Consider the following 14,984-nt stretch of genomic DNA (forward strand, 5'->3'; position numbering starts at 1 on the left):
ATAGTTTTGCTTCTTCATTTCCCATTCTAATTACTTCAATTTTTTCTCATCTTATAGTAATAGCTAATATTTCCAGTAAAATATTACATAATATTGAATAATAGTGCTGATAATGGGCATCCTTGTTTCACCCCTGATCCTATTGGGAAGGATTTTACCTCATTTCCATTACAGATAATGTTTGCTGATGGTTTTAGGTAAATACTGCTGATCATTTTTAAGGAAAACGTTATTTATTCCTATGATTTTTTCATTTTTTGATAATATGTTGCTTACAAAACAAACAAAATAGAGATGTACAGTATATTCTCAAGCTAGCACAGTCTCTTGATAATTTAGAGGAAGTTCTTCCTCCCTCCTCTTTTCTCTCTCTCTCTCTCTCTCTCTCTCTCTCTCTCTCTCTCTCTCTCTCCCCTTGTAGTTTACTCCTTAGATGTCATACTTAAGGACCTTGTCTTAAACCCAAATCATTCTAGCTTTCCTCCCTTGGCCAACAATAGCTCCCAGGCCAAACCTCAGTTGCCCAGTGTTAGGGCCCTGATTAATATGAAGAAACTGGAGTCTAGGACTTGGTTGAGATCACAGATTATAAGCATCAGAAGTGAGATTTAAAATCAAGTTCTCCATTTCCAGAGGCAATACATTTTCCCTTTACCACATTGACCTCAGGACCTTTGACATCATTAAGACTAAATCCCCTATTTTACAGAAGAGGAAAACTGAGGGTCAGAGAGGTTAACACACATATACATCATTTCCCCCCAGAAATCATAATACCCAATAATTTTCAACCAGAAGGAGAAATATGAAAATTTTATCTAGTCTTATATTATAAAGTTCCCCAAACCTTTGACTACTTCAGAAAACTTTTCATGTCCTTCAGGTAAAATATAAAGCTGAGGCTTTGGTTCTTTCTATGTGTTTGGCCCCCATAAATGGGGAATCTCATTTACCAGATATTATGTGATTCTAAATCTAGAAAGATTTTTAAAGGTCACATTATGAACAATTATATTTTCATAAATGAAGAAATTCAAACCCAGAGAGGGAAAGTGACTTACTTGAGATAACACAGGAAGTTAATGGGAGAGCCAAGAAAAGAAGTCATGTCTCCTTGACTTTCAATTCAGTGTTGGTTTTTAAAATTTACTTCATTGTACCACATTGCTAAGTTGGCACTTTGAAAAAAAATACCATCCTTCCATGGTCTTTACAACTTAGAGAAGTCTATTAAAATTTGGCTGAAGGATGAATTAGGATTGAGGAGATTTGCTGAAGTATAAACTTGGACTGAAGAGAGGGATTAAGTTTGAAAAGTCAGATGGACTATCAAGTTGATTCACTTACCCAGCCTGCTGTCTCATTTTCCTAGGTTTCTTCTCATGGCCATTATAGAAGTTTCAACATCAGAGAATGTAGATAGCTCCATTACTCTGAAAAGAGTGCTCCAACCTGATAAAGGACTTGTTTTTCAAAAAAATATTGAACACAGCAACATCTGTGACAATAGCAATTCAAGTTTCTCCAATTTTGTAATACTAATACATTCACAATTTCATCAATTAAAATTTACCTCAATTTTTTTTTGGAGTTGGAATCCCAAAGGAACCTTGACCCATTAAACATGAACAGGTAATTAATCTCTTGGGGCTAGAGGGTGAGTATTGGCTGTGACTTTGGTGTTGCTGTAACTGCTTCCTTTGTGACCCAAAGCCAAAGGTATTTTGTTAATTCTATGTGTACATGTTGACTTCGATGATTTGGGTCTGGCAGTGACAAAACACAAATAGGGATAGTAATAGGAGGAGAAAAGATAACTTGTCTTGCCAGGGCTCATAAAGATTTTAGACATGTCTATATACACCCATCCATGGTCACCCATCATCACCAAGTCAAAGAAGGTAGAGTCAGTCCACTTTCTCATATATTTCTCAGGCAGTTCCTTGAATTTATTTAAATGGGCAGTGTTCCCTTAAATCATAGTATCTGAGCAAGTGACCACTCCTGATTTTCCCAACCCATTATACACACTATCAATATAGTCTCAAAGTAAACAAACCTATGGAATAAGGAAAAAAAAACAGTAAAAACTTTGAGGGAGTCTCTCTAATCAGCCTTTAAAATGATTGCTTGCTGATTACTGTTGAATTACCCTGTTTTAAGCATGATCTGCAAGAAACAATTTTATTTAATTTAACATATTCTTAATATGCAAGCATTTCAAGTTTAGAGAGAGAGACTAGTAAACTGGAATATATCTTCCATGTTCTCAAATATGGTTATATTCCCTAAAACAATTTAAAGTAACATATATAGGACTCTTGAAAGAAATGATCATAATATGTTAAATATATTTTAGGGTTAATGGTCAGAAACAATAGACACATCTTAATTATTTGACAATTCCCCTCAAGGACTGAAAGGTCATTTGTGGCAGGGATACTCTTTGATTCCAGTTCTCCTATGTCAGATTTCAACTCTTTTTATGTTACTTTAGTATCTGTGCAAATGTTCTCTTATGTATTTTTAGATGCACAAATATGTAAAAATAAGACTCTTACAATAAAATCTATACCTCCATCAATACATGCTTGGTGCTCAGAGCATAGTATCTGAAAATTGTCTGACTTGAACAGCATTAGGTTATAACATCTTATCCATCCAATTCAATTCAACAAACATTTAAGTGCCTATGTTGCGCCAGGCACTGGGCTAAGTGCTGGGGATCAAGTTAATAGAAAGAAAGATAGTCCATTCTCTTCACAAGCTTACCTTACAAAGAGAAACAAAAAGGAGGCATGGGAAAGCAGAATATCAAGGGACACTTGGTATAGGGACATCTTGATCCATGTAATTGAAAAAAGGGATGGTAGAAGATGCAAAGTAAAGTGCTATCATTTCTCTGACTCCTTTAAAACAGTCCTCCTAAAATTTATCAGACTATGCCTAGCTCCTCCTCTTATATCATTTATTATAAGGTGGAATAGTTTTCTCCCAAAGATAATGAATAAATGGTTTCTAGAATGGAACATAGTACTATAGAAATTGTCTGATGAACAGGGACTACAGTGAGACTTTCTTTCTGGATACCAAGCTTCTTCTGAGTTAACATTTTTTTTTTTTTTTTTTTTATTATCTACCTTACACAGTTAATTGGGTTTTTGCTTAGAGTTACTAAATGGTCAGATTTTTTTTTCATAGTAAGTTTTTCCCCTAGCCTTCTATCATTTTTCAAAATCAGAGTCTTTCTCAAAGGAAAGAGCCTCAGTTACCATCTAGTTTAATCCTAACTGAATAAGAATATGCTCTATGCCATTCCTATAATACCTAATTATCTATCCTTTTCTTGAAGACTTGGATCGAAGAAAAACCTACATTCTCCAGAGGCATACCATGTCATTTTTTGATAGCTTTAAATGTTAGACATTAGACCAAATAACTAGTCACCATTTTGTTACTTCTGGTCATTGTTCAGAGTTCTGCCCACTAGAGTCACATAAAACAAGCCTAATCTCTTTTCCAGGTACTGGATCTTCAGACAGCTATTGTACCCAAGTGAAATCATTATTCTTCATGCTAAATGTTCTCAGTTCCTTCAGTGAATACTTATATAGCATGGACAAGTTCTTCAATATCTTAATTATGTTTTTTTAGGCATAGTTTTCAATGTCTTAACTAAAATGTGATTTGTAGAATAGAACACAGTCTTCTAGGTATGTTTTAATCCGACTAGAATGTGTAGGATGATACTGTCACTTCCCTAGTCCAAGTTTTTCATCTTAACATTTAGCTTAAGATTGATTTCTACATCTTTAGCTACCACATCACATCACAATATTGATTCATGGAGAGCATTTAGTCCTCCATTACTACCAAATCACTTTCAGACAAATGACTTTCTTGTCAGGTTTTCCCTTTATTCTGCTGGTGAATTTAATTTCATAAAATTGAATGTAACACTTTGCAATTATCTTTATTAAATTCAAACTATTACAGCTGCTAGAAATTCTTGGGATCTTAATCTTTTTAAACTATTCCTACAGATTTGAGAATTTGACAATCATGCCATTTATGCCTTGCAAGTCAAGTAAAAAATTGTTGACCAGCTCAGGACTATGGACAGATTCCTAAGGCATGAAGTTAGCAACTTTACTCCAAGTTCATGATCAATTGTTTCTTATTCAAATTTACCACTTTCACTTTTTGAGATACTCACTTTCTTCACATAACTTTAAAAAATTAGTCAATGCTAGTCACATTATTCAATTTATCTTATATATTGCTTCTTTAAGTATTCTTTTTCATATTATGAGTTCCAAATTTTCTTCTTCCCCAATTATTGAGAAACAAACAATATGATAAATTGTTATATATGTGAAGCCATGTAAACCATATTTCTGTATTAGCTATGCTGCAAAAAAGCAAGAATAAAAAAAAAAAACACACTTCAATCTGCATCCAGAGTCTATCATTTCTCTCTCTTTCTATAGTATTTTGTATTATGAGTTTTATGGAATTCTTGTAGAACAATTTTATTAATCAAAGTAGCTAAGTCTTTCAGAGTTGTTTATTGAGTATTGTTCTCCTAGTTTTGTTCACTTCATTTTGCATTAGTTCATATAAGCCTTCCCTTACCAATTCCTTTCTAGTTAATTAAATCCGTGCATAAATATATTCTTTTCATGAGCCCTATATCACTAAATCCTGGTGATATAAGATATCTATGATTTCAAATTTACCTTCATTTGCCAAAAGCACTAGTATACTTTGTGTGTTTATATACAAATATCTTGAACATGTGTTTTTATTGCTGCTTCACTTCTTAGATATCAGCTCCTTTTAATGATTGTTTCTGTCTACAACTACTCTTATTCTCTAATGACTATAGTAAAATCATTATAGAGTACATAGGAAGTTATCTTTCTCATTCCTCATGTTTATTTTTTGATCTAATTTCTAGTGAACTTTTTAGTTATTTTTTTCTCTACCTTCCTATTCATTTTTATCTTCTTTATATTTTAGAAAAGTTTGAGAATTCTTGGTCAGTAAGAATTAAGCAACTAACCCCAATGTAAAGTAAGGTTGGAATTGTTATTCACATATTCAACATTCCCAAAACACCCACTTATTGACTATTAAGCACAAGTTACTGAGAATGATACCAAATGTTAATATGACATCTAATTTACAATTTAGTAATAGAAAGAAGACATGTACACAACTGTCACGCAAAAAAGAATATAACTAATTGACAAGACCAATATAAACTACTAAATGTGGTCTGAGAGGGAAATGCTATTTATAACCAAAAAAAAAATGAGGGAAATCTTTATGGTGGAAGTATCTTTTGAATTGAGTGTTGAAAGAGGGGGTGCAGTTCTAACAGAGGTAGGGAGAATGGTATTCTAGATATAGAGAGCAGTATGGGAAAATATAGAGAAAGAAAGTTTTGGAAAATTTGAATTTTCTCATTATCTTGTGCTATTTATGGAGCTTAGTTCAGCAGGAGCAGAAATTGGAGACTATTCACCTTCCTAGTTGTTTCTGGATACAGGATCCTACAGCCAATCCTTTGGTAAATGCTAAGAGCAGTTGTTTTCAAACCTTTGCTTTTAAACATACTAATATAGTCTATAGACTTAGAACAAAACAATTAAAAAAAGATAAACTCATTTTTTTGGATTATTTGATAGAATTTTGAATTTTATCCTAATTCTATGAATGGATCCTGATTCAGTAATTCTTTTTCAAGAGACAGCAAAAGGAATGTTTAAGAAACTTATTTCATTACTGTGTTCTATATCAAGTCATTTACTTATCTCAGAGTAGAAGTCTCTATGTATGTATTTGTGTGATCAGTACATGTGTATGTAAATATATGTTAAAGGGGAAAACATTCTCACCAAATTTGAGTGATAGGGCTTCTATTTATAAGAGGTTAAGAAGAGTTGAATGAAAAATTTTGTTCTAAATTAGGATAACATTTATAGCATATATATGTATGTATGTATATACACATTTAAATTATGTGTGTATAGGATAAAGTTATATATACAGAAAGTTTAATAGGTTCTGTTTTTTCTTTTTACAGTTTCCTTTTCTTCTAAAAAAAATATAGATAGGGTTTTTGTAATGGGCTGAGGCTTGAGTTGATGCACTGAGGTCCCAAGCACGTGAGGTTAAATAGTAATTGGACTATACTCTATTAATATACATGCTTGGATAAAGAATGGCCCCCGCCCACTCTCTGTGCAGGTCCTGATGTGTTGTATAGGAAATGACGATTTTGGTGGGTGGAGGCAGAGAGACAGGAAGAGAGGCTGGGAGAGATTGGGCTTGGGTTCTATGCTGGTAGCTGCTGGTCATGTGGCTTCTGGTCTAGCTAGCTACTTGACTCAGCTGCACCTATTCCCCATTCTCTTCCACCTTCAGTCTTTCTTCACTGAGAATAAAGATTGACGATTTTCCCCTAACCTGAATTCCTGACTCCGGCTGATTTTAAAATATGTGGTGATCACAGGTTTTTGAATCCTGAAATTCAAGCATAAGCCTAGATGAATATATGGTGGCTTTTCTCACTAAGGACTTGTATCTCTAGTGTTTTTATAAGCTCAACATGAGCTTCCAGATTTCTATAGCTTCAAAAATATACATATAAACAATATTGGGAAAAGGTTATCTACCATGAGCAATAAAGGAAAAGTGTAAAGAAGCTGAAAAGACTCAAGACAACAATTCACTCATAGACACAGAAGAAATTTCCCTAAGGTCAAGCAGAAAAGCAGAATTTTTTTCACAGCTTTGTCACCACAGTTCTATGCTCTTCTTACCAGATGAATTGGATACTTTCACTATTTAGTGACTTAACACACAGTATCATGAGTATTTTGGTCTCAGATACTTTTTAGCTATGTGACCCTATAAATCACTTAAAACTGTTTGCATTAGTTTCTTCATCTGTAAAATAGGCTAGAGAAAAAAAATGACAAAACACTCCAATATCTTTGCCAAGAAACCTCAAATCGGGTCATAATTGAAACAATAGAATATTATTATTATGATGATGATTATCATCTAATGATATTCACTTATGCTGAACCTTTCAATCACAATAGAAGATTATCTGATAAATCACTTATACTGTTCTAATAAAATGCATTTCTATACACAGATGTTTTTCTTTTTTCCATTTAAGATAAGGTCAGTAATTGTTAGTTTAAAAATGAAATGCTCATTTTATTCCATAAATTAAAAATTTAAAAAACTATGAAAAATGAATTTTGAATAATGCAGTATCTAATATAATAACATTTGGATTAGAGATGACATTTTGGGACAGAATTTCCTTATCTGCGATTTTTCAGATCTTATCATGTGAACCTACTTTGCTTGCAGCTCAGCAGCAAAAAAAATTGAAATAATACCCCAGACATTATAGCATATATTTGTATTTAAGTGACTTAAGGCTTACAGAAATAGAATCTACAACTTCATTTCATTGTGTAGCAATTGTGGTGAACCTGTTGAAGACATGACTGATAAAGTGGTTATTTGAAACATAGAGCTTGTACATGGAGGCAAGAAAAATAGCATTTGAAAATGTTGTGACTTTGTAAACTCAACCTTCCCTTATGTTGTATTGCTTTAAACAGAATTGGATAATAGACAGTGTTACATTCCTATGGAGAAAGCCAACAGGTTAAAAATAACATATAGTACTCAGAGGAACAGAGGTAGAGATTGATGCTACTTTATCTCCCACAAAAGAGATGACTGGGGGAGGTTAGGGGTAATTTATCTAGTGTGGTGATATGGTGGAAAAGTAAAGCAGAAAAGTCCCAATTCAGTACTCTGTCTTTTTTTTTTAACTGATGTTAAGCATTTAAAGATAAATATTCTCCTAATTGCTGTTTGGGTTCATCCCACAAATTTTGATGTGTTATTATTTAATATGATCATTGTTGTCATCATCTTTTTAAAAATAGCTTTTTATTTTAAAAATATGTGCATAAATAATTTTCAACATTCATCCTTGTAAAACCTTGTGTTTCAAATTTTTCTCCCTCCCTTCCCCCCATCCCCCCCAAATAGTAAGTAATCCAACATGTTAAACATGTACTATTCTTCTATACATATTTCTACTTTCATCATGGGGCACAAGAAAAATCAGACCAAAAAGAAAAAAAGTAAGAAAAGAAAAAGCAAGCAAACAACAACAAAAAAGTGAAAATACTGTGTTATCATCCACACTGAATTCCTCCAGTCCTTTCTCTGAATGCAGATGGCTCTCTCCATCACAAGTCTGTTGGAATGGATCTGAATCACCTCATTGTTGAAAAGAGCCATGTCCATCAGAGTTGATCATGCCATAATCTTATTGCGACTGTGTACAATGATTTCCTGGTTATTCTTATGCCACTTAGCATCAGTTCATGTAAGTCTCTCCAGCCTTCTCTGAAATCATCTTGTTGATCATTCTTTATAGAACAATAATACCCCATAACATTCATATACCATAACTTATTCAGCCATTCCCCAAAAGGACTGCTACAAACATTTTTACACATGTGAGTCCTTTTCCCTCCTTTCTAATTTCTTTGGAATACAGATGCAGTAGTAGCACTGCTGGATTAAAGAGTACGTACAGTTTTATAGCTCTTTTGGCATAGTCACAAATTACTCTCTAGAGTGGCTGGATCATTTTGCAACTTTACCAGCAAGGCATTAGTGTCCCAGTTTTCCCACATCCTCTCCAACATTTATCATTATTTTTTCCTGTCATCTTAATTAATCTGAGAGGTATATAGTGATACCTCAGAGTTGTCTTAATTTGCATTTCTCTGATCAATAGTGCTCTAGAGCATTTTTTTAATATGTTGCATTCTTTAATGAAATTATTGATTTTTTTCTATTATCAGTCATTATTTAGTTTAGGCTATTAGTTCCTAATTAGACTCTCTAATTAATTCCTAATTAAAATGTTCAAAGCAGTTTAGATTCATTATTTTATTTGATTTTCACAATAATTATGTAAAGTAAACAGAAAATGAATTATCATACCCATATTATAGATGTGAGGTTTAGAAAGTTTAAATGGCATGGTCACACAGCTCATAGTTGTCAATAGTTCTTTATTCCAAATTCTGGTCCTTTTCTGCTACTCTTCTTCCAATTTGAAGATTACATTATTCATTTTTAAGTCACTCTTTTCCCTTTAAAATGGGGCAACAGAAGCTACACAAAGATTACTTTGATTTCTCTGTAGAATACTTTAGAATCTGCAATCTGTGTTATGGATATGTACATGTTTAGAAAAATGTACTGTGCATGTGCTTAGAGCCATAACCATAGTGAGGCAATTAAGAGGTTTATCCAGTGGGTACACCTTAGCTAGAGGGGGAAGAGTCATGTTTCCTTTTCATCCTTCAGAAAAATTCATCCCCATCCCTTGTTAGACACTGTAGTTCTAGGTGTTTAAGGTCCTCTATCTGCAGTTTGACATAATGCTATTTCTTTTCTTGTATCTGAGAAATTAAACTCAATCTCACTTGTTTGCCCAACTCCACTCTCAGAGTCTCATTGTCATACATGTCCTCCCCTCTTTAAAAAAATCATTTATTTATAGTATTATTTTTAAATTTTGAGTTGTAAATTCTTTCTTCTTCCTAACTCACCCTTACCCACCAAGAAGGCAAGTAATATATCAATTATACATGTGAAATCATGAAAAATATGTCTATATTTTAAAACAATTATGAAAAACAAAGTAAAAATATTATATTTCAATTTGTAGTCACAGTTCATCAGTTTCATCTCTCGAAGTGGATAGATAAGGTTTTTTTCTTCACTGTGAGACCTTTGGAATTGTCTTGGACTATAGTATTGATCAAAGTAGCCAAGTCTTTCACTGCTGATAATCATTTTAACTTTGCTATTACTATGCAGTAATCTCCCTGTTCTTCTCATATCTTTGTAACAATTCACATGCATCTTGCCATGTTTTTTTCTGAAACCACATCCCCCCTTGCAATTTTCCATAGAACAATAATACGCCATCACAATTATACACCACACTAATTCAGCCTTCCTTAATTGATGAGCATCCCCTTGTTGTCCTTCTCTTTGCCACAAGAGCTGCTATAAATTTTTGTGCACATATAGGTCCTTTTACTTTTATTTGACTTCTTTCAGATATTATCTTTTTATAGAGGAAAGTAAATAATTTAATTTTGAATCCCTTGTTATTACTCTTTCATGGTTACCCATTTCTGCTTCTCTTGAGTCTTGTGTTTAAAAGTCAAATTTTCTATGCAGCTTTAATATTTTTATGAGGAATGCTTGAAAATCCTCTGTTTTATCCATAGTTTTCCCCCTCAAAGAATTATATTAAATTTTATGGGGTAGATTATTGTTGATCTTAATCCTAGCTCTTTTGCCTCCTGGAAGATCATATTCCCAGTCCTTTGCTTTATTGTGGAAGTCATTATATCTTGTGTGATCCTGATTATAACTGGATAATATATGAATTGTTTCTTTCTGGTTGTTTGAAATATTTTCTCTTTGATCTGAAAGCTCTGGGATTTGGCTATATTTCTGGGAATTTTCATTTTGAATTCTTTCAATGTGAATTTTTGCCTTCTGGAATGAAGATATCACAGCAATTTTCCTTGATAATTTATCAAAATATGATGTCTAAGGTTTTTATTTAATCATGTCTTTCAAGGAGTCCAATAATTCTTAACTTCTCTCTCAAAATATTTTCCAGATCAGTTATTTTTCTAATGAAAAATTGTACATTTGCTTCCATTTTTTTCAATCCCTTTGAATTTCTTTTTTGTTTGTTTGTTTGTTTGCTTCTTAATGTCTCATAGAGTCACTTGCTTCCAATTGCTCATTTCTAATTTTAAGGAATTATTTCCTTCAGTGAGATTTTGTATTTTCTTTATTAACTTGGCCAATTCTGTTTTTTAAAGTGATATTTTCTTCAGTATTTTTATGCTTCTTTTGTGAAGTCATTGTTTCTCTTTTCACAAGTTTCTTGTATCATAATCATTTCTTTATGGAGTTTTGCCTATAGCAATCTTTTTTTTTTTTTTTTTTTTTTTTTTTAAACTCTTCCAAGAGTTCTTGTGGGCTTTGGATCTAACCAGCCTTTTGCTTTGAGGATTTTTTTTTTTTTGGTAGCTGTTTTCATATTGTTGTCTTTTTTGAATTTATGTCTTGGTCTTCTTTGTTACCTTGGTAAAATTTTTTTTATCATTGTTTTTTATTTTTATTTTTTTTCATTTTCTGGCCTATTTTTGATTTTGAACTTTATGTTAAATTGTTCTCTGCTCACCTGGGGTTGGGGAGGAACTGTCCCCTGGTTCAAGTTTTTTTGTACTGCTGTCTTTAGAGTTAGTTCTGGGGAGTGCAAGTTTTTGCAGCTTCCCAGGTGATGTGACACTGGGAGAAGTATGATCACTGCTCTCCTGGTTTGCACTTTGGTTTTTCTCTAGGAAGAGTTTCTGGTTCCTTGCAGTCTCAAGGGCACTCCTTTCTGCTTTGGTACTGTGACCAAGGTGTATGTTCTCTTTTGACTGATCATCAGCACTCCTTTCTGCACTGCAACTGTGTTCCAGAACTGCATTAAGGACAATAGAATTGCTAATCAGCACCATTTGCTCCTTGGGCCAGGAAAGGGACCCCTGTAATCTCTGACCACTTATGAACTATTTACTGTTTTTGGCTGAGAACTCCCAAAGCTTCTTCTGTTGAGGCCACTGTTGTCACCACTATGTGAACTTCTCCACCTTGTTGATACAGATTTCTCATGTTAATCTCTTAAGTTTTTTTAAGCCAAAAAAAAGTCTCAGTCCAATCTTTTGTTGCCTCTTCTGCTCCAGAATTTGACTACAGGTATTATTTTGGAGTTATTTGGAGGTAAATGTTGAGAGAATTCAACTGAGTGGTTACTTCTAATCTTCTAGCTTATCTCTGCCCACTTTGTTCTGGATAATATCTTCATCATGATAAACTATGTGGGGCACTTGAGATCTCTGGAGGAAAGGATTCCTAAATTCAATTCCATCTGGAATATGCTTTGTCCCAGTGTTAATACTTTGTACCCCAACTGATATTTGCATGGAATTGTCATTCTCTATCCCATAGGTAATGATTTCTAGTTAGGTTCTTTATGTGACTTGTATCAGTATTGAGGAGTTACAGAATTTTACATCTAGAAGGGACCATAATCCTCATTTTTATAAATGAAGAAGCAGTTTCAGGTGAAAATTTACTTGGCCTTATGTCACATATGTATTAAGTGGAAGAACTGGGACTGAAAAAAAAAAAAAAGCCTTTTGACTCCAAACACAATTCCATACCTCCAATTTAAAGATGACTCTAATGATAGTATTTGCCTTATCTTATGATACAGGTCTAAATCATGAAGAATCTTTTCATTGTTTATGAATGAAGTCTCTTTTTTGACTCCAAGAGAGAATAATACCAAGTTACCTGGGACATTTTGCATCACTCCCTTTCTCCAGTTTCCTAGATCCTTACAACCTTCTGGCACCTATATTCCTGTGCCATCTTAAAGCATCTCCTAGGGCCTGCTTTACCTTATCATTACGGAGACTGAAGATGAATGGATTCAGAAGTGGGGTGATGATGCATCCCAGAACCGAGACCCCTTTGTTAAGAAGCATAGATTGAGCCTCTGATGTGCGGATGTAAAGGAAGATGGAGCTGCCATAAACAATGACAACCACAGTAAGATGTGACGCACAGGTAGAAAAAGCTTTTTTTCGTTCTGCAGCTGTTGGAGTCTGGAAGACAGTAGCAAGGATACAGGCATAGGAGACAGAAGTCACTGCCAGGGAACCCAGAAGAACAGCTGTGGAAAGTATAAAGGCCACTAATTCCAGAAGTTGGGTATTCCCACAAGAGAGCCGCATAAGTGGCCAGCTATCACAGAAGAAATGGTCAATGGCATTAGGGCCACAGAAAGGCAAGTTAGCCATAAGAATGGTAGGAGAGAGCACCCATAAGAAACCAGCAATCCAAGAAGCCATTACTAGCCGGACACAGATGGGACGGTTCATTAGGGTCTCATAGTGCAATGGACGGCAGATGGCTAGATAGCGATCCAGAGACATGACTGCCAAGAGGAAAAAGTCAGTAGTGCCCAGGAGGAAATAGAGGTAGGATTGTGTGATGCAGCCAGCAAAGGAGATTGAGTAGTCCCTGGTAAGAATGCTGACCAGGATCTTAGGGACAACAACAGAGACCAATACCAGCTCCAGAAGGGAGAGATTTCTCAGGAAAAAGTACATTTGAGTTTGCAGTCGGTGGTCAGACCAGCTAAGCACAATGATGATCAAATTTCCCATGACTGTCACTACATATGTTACCAGAAGTCCCAGAAACAGCATGAGCTGTAGGGTCCAGCTACCAGGGAAACCCATCAGCACAAATTCTGTTACCTGGGTCCAATTCTCTGGATACATTTTCCTTTATCTGTATAAGGAACAAAAATGATTTGAGGTTAAGTAATATATAATTAATCACATTTTTATTTTTAACCTACCATATGGAGGACCCCAGGCAAGAATGTGAGAGCATTAAGTGTATATAGAGACAGAGTTTCCAATTTTCATGTAGCTGAAGACATAGGATTGGGGAAGAAAAATTTTGGGAAAGCATTCTAATTATTTCTAATCTAGTTGTTGGTAAAGTCCCTGTGGGATCTTTCCTATATTTTTAGGAAGACTTAGAGAGGACAAGATCATTGGGCTGGATGCATATCTTTCTTTAAAATAAAGCAAAACCCTCAGGTAAAAGCATCTCCTCCTATAGTTTTATGTTAAAACTTATGTCTTCCCCAGTCCCATTTGGCTTGGTAGATTGTGAACCCAACAGATAGGGACATGCTTATATAAGACCCACAAATTTACAAAGTGTTTTCCTCAGAATAATATCATTATATACATAGTGAGGCCATTATTAATCCCATTTTATGGATGAAAAAGCTGACTATCTAAAGAGATTTACAATCAAACAACTAGGACATATTAAAGTAAAGAATCAAATAAATTCATGTTTTCTGACTAAAAATACAAAGCATTTCTAGAGCTTGTCAACCTACTTCCCAACCTAAGCTAAGATACACTGCTGAGTTCTGGATGAAGAAAGAATAAACAAGGATTGGAGTTCTGATTAGTCTAATACATGATTGAGGTTACAATAAGTGAGTGTGAAAATAATATGCCATTGGTATTATTGTTTAAAGATGTTGAGCCACATATTGGGCATGCAAATTTATGATTGTAGGTGTTCAGAAATGACATTGTACATTATTGTAATCTCCACCCCTGAATCTTAGAATCACAAGTATCTTCTGAATTATATTGTTATAGCGGAAAGAAAATCTTATAGCAATTAATGTAGTCTACAAATTAAAGGAGAGGAAGAAATGTATTCTAAGCACAGAGAATAATTAGTGCAAAGGCACAGAGATGAGAAATGCAGTATTATATGAGAGACAGAGATAGAAAGTCAGCATAGGATGGAAATTAATGGGTATTGGATATTGGTTTTCTCATGCACAAAATGAGGATATGAAATATTTGAATTTTAAGTTTATCACATTGAGCAATTTTTATCATATTTTAATTCCTTGAAAATTGGTAACCTATTAAATTCAATTTACTAAAAAATTATTGAGTTCCTAGTGTCATTTAGTTAAAAGAATCCTGAAACTGAAATTAAAACACCTAGATTTGAGTCCTTACTCTGTCATTTATTAGCTTGTGTGTGTGAACAATTGCTTAATGTAAATTTCTATTTTTTTATCTGTAACATGGGAATCATAAAACTAAAAAAAAAGATAAAATGGAAATCATAGAATTTGTAATCTCTATTTAGTAGCATTGCAGTAAGAAATACTCTTTGTTATCCATAAAAGGATGTAGAAATGGAGCTATGATTATTCTCATCAT

At 33.9% G+C, this 14,984-nt stretch overlaps 1 protein-coding gene across 1 annotated transcript; it reads right to left on the reverse strand.

Annotated features, from left to right (window-relative positions):
* Window positions 1-12,542: 12,542 nt before the first annotated feature.
* On the reverse strand, window positions 12,543-13,493 carry LOC100931126 (olfactory receptor 6T1-like). Its single transcript, XM_003764116.1, has one exon. The coding sequence runs from the start codon at window positions 13,491-13,493 to the stop codon at window positions 12,543-12,545; it is 951 nt and encodes a 316-aa protein (XP_003764164.1).
* Between the last annotated feature and the right edge of the window lie 1,491 nt (window positions 13,494-14,984).

This window comes from Sarcophilus harrisii, chromosome 3 (genome assembly GCF_902635505.1).
Source record: "Sarcophilus harrisii chromosome 3, mSarHar1.11, whole genome shotgun sequence".
Lineage (NCBI taxonomy): Eukaryota > Metazoa > Chordata > Mammalia > Dasyuromorphia > Dasyuridae > Sarcophilus > Sarcophilus harrisii.